The sequence below is a fragment of the Balaenoptera physalus genome (genome assembly GCF_965194825.1).
Source record: "Balaenoptera physalus genome assembly, chromosome: 10".
Lineage (NCBI taxonomy): Eukaryota > Metazoa > Chordata > Mammalia > Artiodactyla > Balaenopteridae > Balaenoptera > Balaenoptera physalus.
Window position 1 is genome coordinate 63086353 of NC_138889.1, and position 13978 is coordinate 63100330.

The window sequence follows — 13978 nt, forward strand, 5'->3', positions numbered from 1 at the left end:
CACAGGGAAGGGGTACTTTCCTGCTACCTTCCACACCACCCAATCCCCAAATCAAAATGTAACCAACTAAAAACTAAAACCAAACACATCTGAGAGCTGGATTCACCTGACGCTTTTTCTCAGTCTAGGAGCCATGTCCACCTTGTTTCCCTCACTCTTCCCCCGTGTGACTGAGACACTGTGGTTTAATCTGGATCGACCCTGTGTGGAGGAGACAGAGCTGCAGCAGCAAGAACAGCAGCATCAGGCCTGGGTGAGTGAGGACGTAGCACAGCGGCGGAGCTTCAGTCAGGTGCCCCGCCCCCCTTCACTGGCGCTGACCCAGCCCTACTCTGGAGACCTGCCCTGGGGGAGCTTTTTGTCCTGAGCTGGGGGCCTAGGTTCTCACCTTTGTGTTAAGCTAATTTGCCTGGGGACCGTGGGAGCTCTAGGCCAGATTGGAGCCCAGGCTCTTTTCCCTAAAGCATAGAAAATAGTAATTTTGACTTTATTGAGGATCTAGCAGATGTCATGTTCTAGGCTGATAGTCTCACTTCATCCTCACCATAATTTTATGAGGAAACCAAGGACTAGAGAGTTTACATAGTTGGATCAAGTTCATAAGTAAGTGGCAGATGACAGGAGAGAAAGGGATTGAATCTTCCTGAGAGCTGGAAGGAAGCTTCTCCTTCACACTTGGGGGTCTTCCTGGGGGCAGGGCAGGTGAGTGCCATGCCCCTGACTGCCCTGCTTGGGCCCTGGCCTTGCTCTTCTCCCCCTGTGGCCACAGCTCCAGAGCATTGCAGAGAAAGACAACAACCTGGTACCTATTGGCAAGCCGGCCTCAGAGGTGAGTGGCTCCAGCAGGTGGGGCCTCTGTGGGGCCCAGGTGGACCAAGGCTCTGCTCTAATTCCGAAGGTCTGGCCTCTGACTCCAGAGCAGTCGTGGTCCTCAGCTCTGGATGAAGGACAGAAAAGAGGAGGTAGAGGGGGTGGGCACTGGGCTCAGCACTAAGGTCCTGCAGAACGTGCACCAGCCTGCTAGATTAAACTGGGACAGGACTGGGGAATGGAGCTCATTCGTTGTCCCCAGAGAGAGGCTCCAAGTGGGCCAGTCCTTGAACTGGCCCAGGCAGACCTGTAGAAGCTACAGGCTCTTCCCTGCCTCACCAGCACTATGATGACGAGGAAGAGGAAGATGAAGATGACGACGAGGATAGTGAAGAGGACTCGGAGGATGATGAGGACATGCAGGACATGGATGAGATGAATGACTACAATGAGTCACCTGATGATGGAGAGGTCAATGAGGTCGGCAGGGGTGTGGGGGAGGGCCTCTGCTCCTGGGCCCCTACCCCTGACCTCACTGGCAGCCAGCGGGTACAGAAACCCTGGATCCAGCCAGGGGCAGGATCTGGGACTGGGGCTGGCTGGGTGGCTGAGGCCCCTCCCCACCCACACCCAGCCTCCTCTCCAGGTGGACATGGAAGGCAACGAGCAGGATCAGGACCAGTGGATGATCTAGGTAGACAAGGCAGGGTGGTCTCAGGAAGATTCCAGGCCCACCCAACCTATCCTGGACCCCCTGCGGATCCAGCTGATCACCCAACCCCCCCTCCCCCGCCCCAGTGCCTGAAAGCTCACCCTCGGGCACCTCCTTAGCTGCTGCCAGCACCTGGTATCCTTGGCCCCTCCCAGGCCATCAGTCTGCCCTTGAATCCGCAGGGCCTGAGCCCACCCCACCTTTCTGGCCAGCACCTCACCCCTTGGTTGCCAGATCTAGTCTCTTTCTAACTCTCTTTAATAAAGACACAGGACTGATTTTTTTCCCCACGTCTATTCCCTATTTCTTGGTGGGGCCTAGAGGAGTCTAGCATCTTGTTTTGAGCTTTGGGGAGATGGTTCTCAAGGGACTTCAGGCAAATCTACCTGGCCACGCCGGCTGGGGCTAGGGAAGGCCAGGGTAGCCCTGGCTGTGGGCCCAGGCTCCATTGCCATTTCCTCTGGCCCAGCTTGCACCCAGCCATTCCTGCGGGGCCTCTAACTCAGTGTTTACTGTTTCCTTTGATCCCACCTGGAATGGCATGGGGTGGGGTGGGAGGCAGGCTTTCTGAGCGCCAGAACTGGGAGGCCCCTGGAGCTCTCCTAGTCAACTTCCTTGGTGTTAGAACAGATTAAATCTCAGAGCAGGGCAGGGACTCCCATGGAGTAACCTAGCAAATCAGTGACAGGGCTGTGTTATGAGCTGAAGTCTCTTGCCTGTCAGTCCATGACTCTGGACTGGAAGGAGGGGGACCAGTGGGATCAAACAGCCTGACAGAACTTGAGGCCTCAGGTTAGTGTGGAGACAGAGGTGGGAGGAGAGCCTCCGTAGCCCTGAGCCCAGTACGTGTCAGTCCACAAGCAGGGAGGGGAGGGGATATTCTGAGGTCCTTGCTTGGTTGGGGGGGGTGGGGGGAGGCAGCAGTAAGTACCCCTGGGCCTGGACCTCAGCCAGGCCCTGCGTAGGTAAGCTGGGCTATGCCGTCCTTGATGGCAGGGAAGTCAGGGAGGCCAGTGTGGTGGAGGCGGCAGCGGTAGCGGCCACAGCTCTTGGCGTACTGCAGGAAGCGGGGTGCACCAGGGAAGAGCACGTGGTCAGCTAACACTGTGGCACCAGCTGGCAGCAGGGCATGGGCCTCCAGCAGTTGCAGGTCCCGCAAGTAACATCGGGGCCTGTGTGCCAGGAGCACCAGGTCAGCCCGATTCATCTGGTACTGGGTTCTTAGGCGCGGGATCACCTCCTCTGATCTACCCACGATGAGCTCCACCTGTGGGGGTGGGAGGAGTTGGAGGTGAGGGTGGGAGGGATTGTTCTCCCACACCAGACCCTACCGGGATCTGGCTTATTTTGTGCCAGGCCCTGGCCTAGGTCTCCATGTGTGTTCTCATATTTCCTCTGGCCTCGGAACCCAAGAAGTCAGGATCAGCATTGTGATTTTCATTCTGCTAGTGAAGAAGCTGAGATTTAGAGGACAGGTGCTTTGCCCAAGATCACATAGCTAACAAGAGGCAGACTAAGGTTTGGACCCAGATTTGCTGGGCTCCAGAGACTTTCCTCTTAACTGCTTCTTTGTCATCCAGCAGCAAATACATGCCAATGACTTGGAACAGGAGGACAAGAGCTCATACACTCTCCAGGTTCACAGTTCCCTAAGTGGAGCTGTTTCCTTCTCCTAGGTGGGATTCCCCCATGGGGAAACTGGCTAGGGCAGGGCTTGGGGTGGCAGGAAAGAGACCAGGGTTGGGGAGGTGGGGGCTGACCGTGCGCTCGTCGAAGCCAGCCAGACGGATGAGTTTTTCAGCCACTGCTGCTGTGCGTGGATCCCGCTCCACAGTGAGAAGGCGACCCCCAGGGGGCAGGGCACGGGCAATAAGCAATGTGGAGTACCCGCAGTAGGTGCCCAGCTCCAGTGCACAAGCAGGGGCCTTCTCCTCCACCAGCCGCATCAGGATCTGACCTATGAGGGGAGATGGTTATTGCAGCAGGCATGGGAGATGGATGCAGGGGCCCTCATGGAAAGGGGTCTCAAATGCCCACTTGCCACTGCAACCCCCAACCAGCGGGAGTCTCATTTCTTTCTTGGATTACAGTCCTAGCAGACCCAGTGGTCTCCCTGTCCCTCTCAGCTTGCCTCCTTCACACCAACCACTAGGAATCTTTCTGACAAATCTGACCCTATTGCTCCCTGGTTCCTATGAACCTAAAGGCCTTTGGGATTGAACATCGGATCCTCAGCCTGACAGTCAGAACTTTCTTGGACCTGATCCTATCCTACCTTTCCAGTTTCAGCTCTCAATTCTTCCCACCACAGCCATCCCGAACAACTGTGCCCAGAGTCAACCATGCTGGCTCATTTCTTCATGCCACATTGAGATATGTGGCTGGCTTTGTCCTCCCCCACCTCTATCCTCAACTACCTGGCCAACTCGAAAGCAATCCCTCTAGGCCCGGTTCAGATGTTGCTTCCTCCAGGAGGGCCCAGGCAGAAACAACCACCAGGTTTCTGAGAGACCACTGTCCAGGCTCCTGAGAGACCTTTGCTAGACCTTCTAGTTTCATTCTCCCTTGATCTGTTCATTGAATATCTTTCTAACCATTGAATTGGATGAATTTCTTAAATGAGACTCTAAAAATACATGTGCTGACAGCTGGGACTCAGACAAATCCAGCCAGACAGCTACCCTGAATGGGCTGGAGGAGCCTCCATGGTGGGGGAGAAAGACTCAGACACAGATAATTACAAGGTTATGGGTCGTGTGCTGAGGTGGTTATTCCCCTGTATCATGCCCCCTTTGAGGCCAGCCTTTGTGGCTGATTCATCCCTGGCCTCTACCTCCTCCCCCAGCACCTAGCACACACCTGGTACAAAAGAGGTGGTGATAAATTTTACTGGATGAATGTATAACTTTGCCCAGCCCCCTCATTTCCAGAGGAGAAAAAAGAGACCCACAGAAGATCAAGAACCTGCCTAATTCACCCAGCAAGGCAGCGGCAGATCCCAGATCTTCCTTCACCATCTTAGAGGTGCTTCCTGGAGCAGAAGGCTAGGGAACACTGACCTTTGGCAGGCCCCATGTGGCTCAGGTACTCGCAGTGGCTGCTCCAGTGGTCCAGGGTGGTGAGGATATGACCAGGGTCCCCAGGCAGGGCGTGGGTGAGCACATAGCTGAAGGCCCGCTCCTCAATCCGCATCCCTGACAGGCAGTCTCGGAGGCTCCGGAGTAAGACTGTGCGTACCAGTAGTCGGAAGTAGTGGCGGTACCTCACCAGCAATGTCACCACCAGTGGCAGGAAGGCCAGCGCGATGGCGGGGGACATGGTCCCTACCTGGGCCCTGGGGTGGAGGAAGGGAGGGAAACCCACACATGTCGTTTGCCTGTCATTTGTGCAGCCCTTACCAGTAGCAATTATCCCTATATTTTACACACCGTGGCTCAGAAAGTTTAAGTCCTCTGTCCAGAGTCACACGGAAGAACTAGGATTTGAATCCAAGCTGGTCTGATTCCAAGCCTATGTACTTTCAAGGACAACATACTGTCTTACGTTCAGCACCCAACCCCAAACTATCTCTTCCTACTCCTGGTTCATCTTCACCTTGCTCCCTCCACCCGTTTTCCCTTATCTCTGTAGTCACTCTTCTTCAGGACCCCTTTCACCAGTTCCTTCCTGAGTTCTCCTCCCACCTTACCCACCGCCTGCTTGGTCTCTGACCCATTACTGTGTAGCAAAAGAGCACAACTTTGTAGTCAGGAACCCCTTCACTGTCACTGTTCTGCCTCAGTAAAAGGCAATCAAAACACTCCATGGCGTGTTAGGATGAGATATCCTTACCACCCCAGGACTCTCCCTCTGTCAGCATTTCCCTGGGGGTGGGAAGAGTCCTTGATCGTATATTTATTCTCCAGTCCTATCTCCCCTCTCCTGCACTCCCCTCCTCTCTTCTCTCTCAGCATTCCATTCACATTTACATTCACATATACACACAGCACACACTTTCCCCCAACTCAGCCTCTTCTCCCCATTCCCCCCACCCCCTGTCTGGGATAAGTGCCCTGTCTTCTCCCATGCACTGGACCGTCTGACCCTTTTGAGGCCACTGGTGGTGGTGACTAAAAATTAAAGTACGAGTGTATGAATGGGGTGAATAGGTAGGTGAGTGATGGTGAATCTGAATTGGTGTGCTTGGGAACCCACACTCAAGGGCCCTGCTTACCTGGGCTGGAGGCTCCTGCTTGGGGAAGATCAGAGCATAGGACAGGAGGGGGAGTCCTTGGGGTGGGGAAGAACCCTGAGGCAGGCTGGACTTGCTGTCAATTATTGATGCTGAGGCTGCTGCTGTCACCTGAGACCTGCAGTTCAAGTTACCAACCCCAGGGACAAGCTGGAGCTGCCTCCTACCCTTCAGGAGCCCTCAAAGAACTTACAGAACTCAGGGTCTTGGTTTGAGGGGTAATAAAGCTGCTGGGTTTGGTGACCTCTCCTCCAATCCCTTGGTTCAGGACATAGGGTATGGTGTGAGCCAAGGTGATGGGGAGGTTGTAAGTTACTCAATAATTCCAAATTCTAAGCAAGTGCCAAGGCTTGAGTCACAGACAAGAGTCGGATCCTGTCCCTGTCCCCCCGGAACTCCACCTTTGTTAGAAGAGACTGACAAAGGAACAGAGAATACAATATAATGTGAGCACTAGAAGGCATGCTCCATGAACACAGGGACTTTTGGCAGGCAGACCAGGTGGGGAGACAGTGTGCCAGGCCATGTGTGCAAGGTCCAGAAAGTCAATCAGGAAACTCCAAGTATTTCCCTGTGGTTGGTGAGGCATTCCCCCAACCCCTCCTCCACTACCCTGGGCTTGGAGTGGGTGTCAGGCTCTGCAAGATCTTGCATGACAGACTTGGACTTGTGTTGAGTCCAAGGTAAGATGTGGGATGGTTCTAAGAAGAGCACTGATTATGAGCTTTGTGTGTTAGATTACTGTGACTGCTGTAAAAAGGCAGGATTGAAGAGAAATGCCTGAGGGCAAGGAGATCACTGAGGTGGCCTCTATCTCCTCCACCAGGATTGAGCTCCACTCTGCTTCGGTTTGTAAAGGTATAAGGTCCCTTCTTCCAGTAAGTCTCAGATCCCCAGTCCAGGTTGGGTGCCACACCCTCTGCATGTAGCCAGCCTTGGCGCCAGGCAACTGGGCCTATTGGTGTGTACTCTTGGAGCATAGAGCCTGGATCCTCCTCGCCCCTCTAAAGGCATTTAGCAGAGTATTTCATGACGGCAATTGGTATAAATTCGCTCACTGGCCCACAAAGGTAGCCTGGCAGCCACGGGAACACACAATACACTTAACACGTGGGCTTCTATAGCCGTCAGTGAAGGTCTCCGGCTGAGACCGGGAAGAGGCTTAAGTCATATGATCCGCCCCTCCCTTTCCTTGCATCACGTGTCTCACGGCCTGTCACGCAGCGTGTGCCTTCCCATTGGTTGGCTAAGATCACGCGGTAGGGGCGGGGCCGGAAGCCGGGGTTCCGGCGGCAGCCGCGGCGGCTAAGCTCCTCTGGGAAGGGGTAGGCGCGGGGGCGGTGGTTACTTGCTGGATGCAGGCGCGGGTCATGTGACCGGAAGGGCTCCTGACGGACGCCGTCCCTCCTCGGCGCGGCCTGAGCGCCCGGCCCGACCCCCGCCATGGGGTGCTGCTACAGCAGCGAGAACGAGGACTCGGACCAGGTGCGGCCGCCGCGGGCGGGGCTCGGGAGTGAGGGCTGAGATCCTGGGGCATGGGGCCCAGAGAAAAGGCTGCAGAAGAGGGTCAGCCGGACTGCAGGGCTGAGTACGGGGGCCCGGAGAGGACAGATTACAGAGGAGACGCCGGGCCGGACTGCTACCCCTTTTAAAGCCCCAGTTCTTTCTGCACAGCCCCTGTGTTGGGATGTGCAGGCAGCCGCCTATCCCGCTCGCTCCCGCGCCTTCCATCTTTCCCTACCTTCAGACCTTTACAACTTCAAGGATCCTCAGCCTAGGTCTCGGGGAAGTACTTTCTTCCCAGCTTCCTGTGCCTTCTCTGTGCTTTGCATTAACGGGCTTTGTGAATCCATTGTAGAGGTGGGTAAGCTGAGGCTCTGAGTTAGAGTGTCCCGATATGAATCAGGAATCTGTGTATACTCTGAATCCCTGGGGTTGAAGAAGGAAGGTCACTGCTGATCTGGGGTCAGAGAAGGCCTTTGGAAATTGGTGTCGTTTGAGTTGATCAGTGAAGGTTTTAATAGACACAGTGAGGACATCAGGACGTGTGGGAAGTTGGAGAGCAACAAATCGGGCTTAGCTTTGGCTAGATTGGGGGGAAAAGAGAGGTGGGCTGGGGAGCTCAGTTTGGCCTGCCTCAGTGCAGTCCCTACCTGGGGCCTCAGGGTTCCTCTAGCTAGCAGGGTGTTTGTCCTGGGAATTTGGCTGTATATCTGATCCTTTTGCAGAAAGGATTAGGCTGGGAAGGCCTGTACAGTTTTAAATTCTGTCTCTTCCCCTTGGTGTATTCTAACTTCCTGCCACACTTTAATCCCTGCCCTGCCTGCCTGACCTCCTTTGAGGAGGGGAAGACCTTTTCAAGGATGAAGTCTCAAGTTGTTGGCCACTTGCCTTTTTGGTTACCTCTAAGCCTGGATTGTACATTTCAACACAGAGACAAAAACTGTAGAAAGGTTTCAGCAAGTAGCTCACAGTCCGGTGGAGTAGATGGTCACAGAAACGGATTATATCACTGGTAAATGGGAAGTAGGTCTTTCCTCAGTGACTCATGTGAATCTATTTTGGGTCAAGGACTTAAACTGGGGAAAGTGTCACTTGTATGGGAGGGATGGGTGGCCCCTGGGCCTCATTAAGCCTCCAAATGCCCAGTGAACATACACTCATATATCTGTGCCTTATGTTAGGCATGCCATACGGCCAGTACCTCACACTTTACTCCAGCCTGTTAGAAATAGGAGACAATATCCCTGCCTACTGGGAAAGCTATGGTTTAATGGGAAATTATCCCTTAAACCATAATATGGACTCTTGCAGGGAATGAGTCAAGGGTTAACTCTTTATGAGAAAGGATACCAGCTTCTAGCTGGAATTGCGGTTTTCTTGAATCTCCACCTTCCCCTTGATGGGCTTTCATTTCTGTTTCTAACCCCCAGAGATGGTGCTTGATCAGTCCTGGGTGATTTGAGGCCTCACGTGGCGAAGGTCCGCTTACTACCTAGTCTACAAGCCACAACCATTCACTGTCCCCTCTTTCGGGTCTTGGGCAGGCTCCTCTCCCACTCTCACATCGGACCCTTTGTTATAATAATAAAGAGAAATGTATAACATGTTACAGTTTTCAAAGACCTTTTACAGTTATCTCACTTGATTCTTGCCAAAACGTCTGTCATATAGGTACCAGTTATGTCTATTTAAATGTGAAGAAGAACTTCAGCGAGGCTAAGTGATTTAGCCAAGGTTACAGAGCTGAGAAGTGCCACAGGCAAGGTATTTTGATGCCAAATCATGTCTTTATCCGTTGGGTCGAGCTGTGTGTTCTAGCTGTGCCCACAGACCAGGTGGCTAGTGATAGGCCACATACGTGTCTGTGTTAGAGTAGCCAGTGAAGCTCTGACTCCCAGGTTGACGTTGACTCCAGGACAAACCTTGGTGTGAAAAACCTCCCCCATGCTCCAGTCACCCTTTTGGGGATGGGGTGATGTTATTTGTCCACTCTAATTGTGGTAGCATGGCCTCTTCGAGGAGTCTAGGTCTCAGGAAAACAACCTTGTTCTTGAAGAACCCCTTATCCTGCAGGAGGATCTGTCTGAAGTGGGGCTGGGGAAAGGATGGACATATAAGAAGAAGCAAACTCTGGCTTCATTATGGAGCTGGCTTTCCTTAGAGATAGTTTAATCTTTGGCAAACATCTTGTTTTTAGTACTTAGTTTGTGTTTTAGGGGGTCGGGGTGTCTAGCAGTTGGGAGCCGATGAGGCAGAAGCCCATAGCTTCTGTCTCATGTTGTTGGGAACTGGGGACATGGGCAACCTAGGCTTGAGACAGAAGAGTAATGTCAAAAGGCTGGCCCTGCCTAGGGCAGGGCAAGCAGGGTAGGAGGAAGTGTCCTCTGTAAGCAGAGTTGTGGAGCTGTGGGCACGGGAGCTGGGAGCCTGCAAGTGTGAAAGTCTGGTAGGAACTGAGATAGGCCTGAAACGGAACACTAAGGAGTCTGGTGGTCTGGCACTGAGGGCTGGTGAGTCTGCTTTAGCCAGGATGGCCCCTTGTCTCTGGTTTTGTCCTGGGCACCCTTGTTCTTTATGCTTTGGATAGATACCCAGCATATCCACTTATCCAATTTGCAGCTGACACAAAGCCAGCAGGGATTTGCAGCTGATGGGCTCAAGGCAGGGTTGTATTCAGAAAGATTGCAGTAGATAAGAACAAGGGGCTACAACAAGACGAGGAGAAATAACACATAGAATTACACAGGACCAGGGAGACTTGGTTTGGTCCCAGGTCAGTTCTAGGGGTTGTGGTGATTAGCACAGGCTAGCAGAAACAGGGCTGCTGAAACTAATGAAACCACATTCACAGAGGTGTGGTGGCTTGGCAAGGGAGGGAACAACTCCAGCTTTTCAGGTAAGGATACACCGGAAGCACCAAGTTTGGTTCTGGGAGTCCCACACAAAGAGAGCATCAGAGAGGAGAGTGATCACCTGAGAGTAGAAGGGACCTGCCCTCAAGAAGGGACACTTGGGGACTTCCCTAGTGGTCCAGTGGGTACGACTCTGCACTTCCAATGCAGGGGGTCTGGGTTCGATCCCTGGTCAGGCAACTAGATCCCGCATGCACGCCGCAACTAAGAGTTTGCGTGCCACAACTAAGGAGTCCGCATGCCGCAAGTGAGACTTGGCGCAGCCAAAATAAATAAATAAAGGTTTAAAAAAAAAAAAAAAAAGGGACACTTGGGAATTTCCCTGGTGGTGCAGTGGCTAAGGCTCCGTGCTCCAAATGCAGGGGACCCGGGTTTGATCCCTGGTCAGGGAACTAGATTCCCGCATGCTGCAACTAAAGATCCGGCACGCTGCAACTAAGACCCAGTGCAGCAAAATAAATAAATAATTAAAAAAAAAAAAAGGGCTTCCCTGGCGGCGCAGTGGTTAAGAATCCACCTGCCAATGCAGGGGACATGGGTTCAAGCCCTGGTCCAGGAAGATCCCACATGCCGCGGAGCAACTAAGCCCGTGTGCTACAACTACTGAGCCTGCACTCTAGAGCCTGCGAGCCACAACTGCTGAGCCTGCGTGCCACAGCTACTGAAGCCCGCGCGCCTAGAGCCCATTCTCGGTAACAGGAGAAGCCATGGTGATGAGAAGCCCATGCACCACAATGAAGAGTAGCCCCCACTCGCCACAACTAGAGAAAGCCCACGCGCAGCAATGAAGCTCCAACGCAGCCAAAGATAAAATAAATTATTTAAAAAAAGAGAAAAGAAAAAGAAGGGACACTTGGACTATGGGACCCAGAGTTTGCAGCTGGGACTCCTGTCCTGAGATAATATGAGGAATGGCCATTGAGAGGTTGGACTTGCTTTTCCTTGGGGCCCAGGGCCTTGTCTGGCCTCACAGGGCCTCTCCATCCTGGGAGGAGACAGCCTTGCTGGGGAGGATCTGATCTGGGGGATTAGGAGGGCCATTCTTGCGCTCCTGACTTGTATTAGTTTCTCCTCTACACCCCACTGTTTTGGTATTTTCCACCTCCTCTGTCTTCCAGCCTCCAATATCCTTTCTCTGCTGGGGGCTGGAGCATTTTCTTTCTTTCTTTTTTTTTTTTAAATTTATTTATTTATTTATTTTTGGCTGCGTTGGGTCTTCGTTGCTGCGCGCGGGCTTCTCATTGCGGTGGCTTCTCTTGTTGCAGAGCACAGGCTCTAGGCATGCGGGCTTCAGTAGTTGTGGCACGTGGGCTCAGTAGTTGTGGCTCACAGGCTCTAGAGCGCAGGCTCAGTAGTTGTGGCGCACGGGCTTAGTTGCTCCACGGCATGTGGGATCTTCCCGGACCAGGGCTCGAACCCGTGTCCTCTGCATTGGCAGGCGGATTCTTAACCACTGCGCCACCAGGGAAGCCCTGGACCATTTTCTGAAGCTGCAGGGCTGTTACTAAATACCTGCTTTGTGCCTCTGTCCATCTTTTCAGGGCCTCTAAGACTGCTTGGTTCCACTTTAATTCATCCTAGACCACCAGCTTAGCTTAGCTTCCAAGGGCAGGCAGGATCTGAGCCTTAGAGCTGACATTCCATACAGTGGGCCACTTGGGATATTCCTAATAAAAATATTTTTGGTGCTTAAAGGTCAGAGCTGGGCTGAGAAGAGAGCCTAATAAGGGTGAGTTGGACTAAGGGCCTCAGGGCTGACGTCTCTCCCCATGGCCTCTCCTAGGACCGAGAGGAGCGGAAGCTGCTGCTGGACCCTAGCAGCCCACCCACCAAAGCCCTCAATGGAGCCGAGCCCAACTATCACAGCCTGCCTTCTGCTCGCACCGACGAGCAGGCGCTGCTCTCCTCCATCCTCGCCAAGACAGCCAGGTGGGCATCACAGGACCGGGCCTGGCGCAGACCTCCTCCATCCATATGAAAGACTGGGATGGAGAGCCAGGCCCAGGACGTGGGGGATGGGACAAGATCAGTGGGAAGAGGTGCCTCTGGGCCCAGCCCTGCTCCTGTGGGCAGGCAGGGACACTGGTGTCAGATAGCCCTGGAGTTGGCACCTGGCAGTGAGTCTTGTTTGTCCGTCTCGGAAGCACCTGTCATGTCCTCTCTGCCTCTTCTCCCCAAAGCAACATCATCGACGTGTCTGCTGCAGACTCCCAGGGCATGGAGCAGCACGAGTACATGGACCGGGCAAGGCAGTACAGGTGAGCCCCTGGCCAGCTTGGATCCCTCAGGCTAATTGGGCCCCTCCCTTCCCCTCCCTCTGATCCAGCTTTGGAGCCTGCGCCCCAGTCCAGGCTTCTCATTTGGGTGTGGCCCGGAGGGTGGCCCCAAGTCACTTGGGTGTCTCAGTAGATGGTCCTGTTGACCCAGTTTGCCCCATGACATTCAACGGTATGGAGACTAAAGGAGGTCGGCCTGGAGTGGGTTCGTGGTGAGCTGAGGCTGCTGTCACCTGCTTCTCTGGTCTGAGGAAGTGAAGCTTGCCTGGGCTGGCTGGGCCGACTGTGGCCTGACTGCCTGTCCCCACCCTCCCCCTCCCCCTCCCTCTCGGCCAGCACCCGCCTGGCTGTGCTGAGCAGCAGCCTGACCCATTGGAAGAAGCTGCCACCGCTGCCGTCCCTCACCAGCCAGCCTCACCAAGTGCTGGCCAGCGAGCCTGTCCCCTTCGCCGACTTGCAGCAGGTGAGCCACCCCTCGCCCCGGCCCTGCCCACTGTGTGGCAGCGAGGTACAGGGTTCGCCCCTCCACCTCAGAGGAGGTAGGGAAGTGGAGTTAGGGAGCCTGGTAGCCTGTGGGCCCTGCTCACTCCCACCTCACTCTTAGTTTTTTTCTCCTCCCCATCCCCTCTCTTAAACCTTCATTCTTTTGCTACTCTTTGTTCTTCCCTTCTGTCTTTCCCATCCCTTTCTCTTTGGCTCCCTGTCCCCCATCATCCCCTCTCTGGCCATCCATCCCTTCCCCCTGCTTCCGGATCTCCCTTCTCACCCGTCTCTCTGTTCCTCTCTCCCGGTCCCTCTGTCCCAGGTCTCCAGGATAGCTGCTTATGCCTACAGTGCACTTTCTCAGATCCGTGTGGACGCAAAAGAGGAGCTGGTTGTGCAGTTTGGGATTCCATGAAGAGAGGGGCCCCTGGACAGCTCTTCCTCTCCTCTCTTCACTCCATCTCCACCCTGCCTCCCCTGGCCCCCAGCCTCACTGTGGCTTATACAGTATCCTAACCTGCTACTAATCACAGAAGAAAGTGGAGGAGGAGGAGAAGAGTGAGGCGAGGAGCCTGAGCAAGTGAGGATGGAACAAGGGAGGGTAGAACCATTTGGGACTGGCCTTCGAAGCCCTGGCCAGGGGTGGGGTGGGGGGGTCACAGGGACAGGGCCTGGTAGGTCTTCACCGTCACTGGGAAGGTGGAGGCGCCGGTGTGAGGGTGATCACTAGGGGGCCTCTTAGGACCCCCTGCCCACCCTTTCTTGGCCTCACTCCTGTCCCCCTCTCCCGGACTTGGTGCTCACATGCACCTCACGAGGGCTTGTGACCAGGGTCTGGATGAGCTTGAATTTGAATGAATTGAGTTTGTATTTCTAGCACCCTGGGTTTTTACATGTTTGGGGTTTTTCTGTTTTGGTTTGGTTTGTCACCCTCGATAAAGGAAGTGTATCCATCTGTGTGCTGGTTCCAGCCCCTCTGTCCTGCCCACCACCCTACTACTTACTTCTGGCTACTCAAGTCTGTGAGCAGCGAGGTGGAGGAGGGGGAGGG

At 54.1% G+C, this 13978-nt stretch overlaps 3 protein-coding genes across 13 annotated transcripts in view; 2 read left to right on the forward strand and 1 right to left on the reverse strand.

The window, feature by feature from the left end:
• ANAPC15 (anaphase promoting complex subunit 15) overlaps nucleotides 1-1812 on the forward strand; it is a 71199-nt gene extending 69387 nt beyond the window's left edge. For 6 of the 10 annotated variants that reach the window (XM_082411469.1, XM_082411470.1, XM_082411472.1 and 3 more), the window contains 4 exons: nucleotides 124-253; nucleotides 770-829; nucleotides 1153-1290; nucleotides 1445-1812. In XM_082411469.1, coding sequence (XP_082267595.1) covers nucleotides 124-253; nucleotides 770-829; nucleotides 1153-1290; nucleotides 1445-1504 — 388 coding nt within the window. In that variant the 3' untranslated portion in view covers nucleotides 1505-1812. The remainder of the gene's footprint in view (nucleotides 1-123; nucleotides 254-769; nucleotides 830-1152; nucleotides 1291-1444) is intronic. The other 4 variants (XM_082411477.1, XM_082411475.1, XM_082411476.1 and 1 more) reach the window with 2 other exon arrangements.
• Nucleotides 1813-1953: 141 nt separating this feature from the next.
• TOMT (transmembrane O-methyltransferase) lies at nucleotides 1954-6920 on the reverse strand. 2 transcript variants are annotated; one of them, XM_082411449.1, is made up of 4 exons: nucleotides 5736-6920; nucleotides 4582-4856; nucleotides 3283-3479; nucleotides 1954-2789 (listed from the first exon to the last, which is right to left on the reverse strand). In XM_082411449.1, exons 2-4 carry the CDS (start codon nucleotides 4838-4840, stop codon nucleotides 2469-2471), a joined length of 777 nt encoding a protein of 258 aa, XP_082267575.1. In that variant the 5' UTR covers nucleotides 4841-4856; nucleotides 5736-6920; the 3' UTR covers nucleotides 1954-2468. The 2 variants fall into 2 exon arrangements, with proteins under 2 accessions (XP_082267575.1, XP_082267574.1); XM_082411448.1 differs by having other exon boundaries at nucleotides 4582-6920.
• A 141-nt stretch (nucleotides 6921-7061) lies between these two features.
• On the forward strand, nucleotides 7062-13884 carry LAMTOR1 (late endosomal/lysosomal adaptor, MAPK and MTOR activator 1). The gene is made up of 5 exons (XM_082411479.1): nucleotides 7062-7238; nucleotides 11952-12097; nucleotides 12349-12426; nucleotides 12781-12907; nucleotides 13250-13884. Exons 1-5 carry the CDS (start codon nucleotides 7197-7199, stop codon nucleotides 13340-13342), a joined length of 486 nt encoding a protein of 161 aa, XP_082267605.1. The 5' UTR covers nucleotides 7062-7196; the 3' UTR covers nucleotides 13343-13884.
• Nucleotides 13885-13978: the final 94 nt, after the last annotated feature.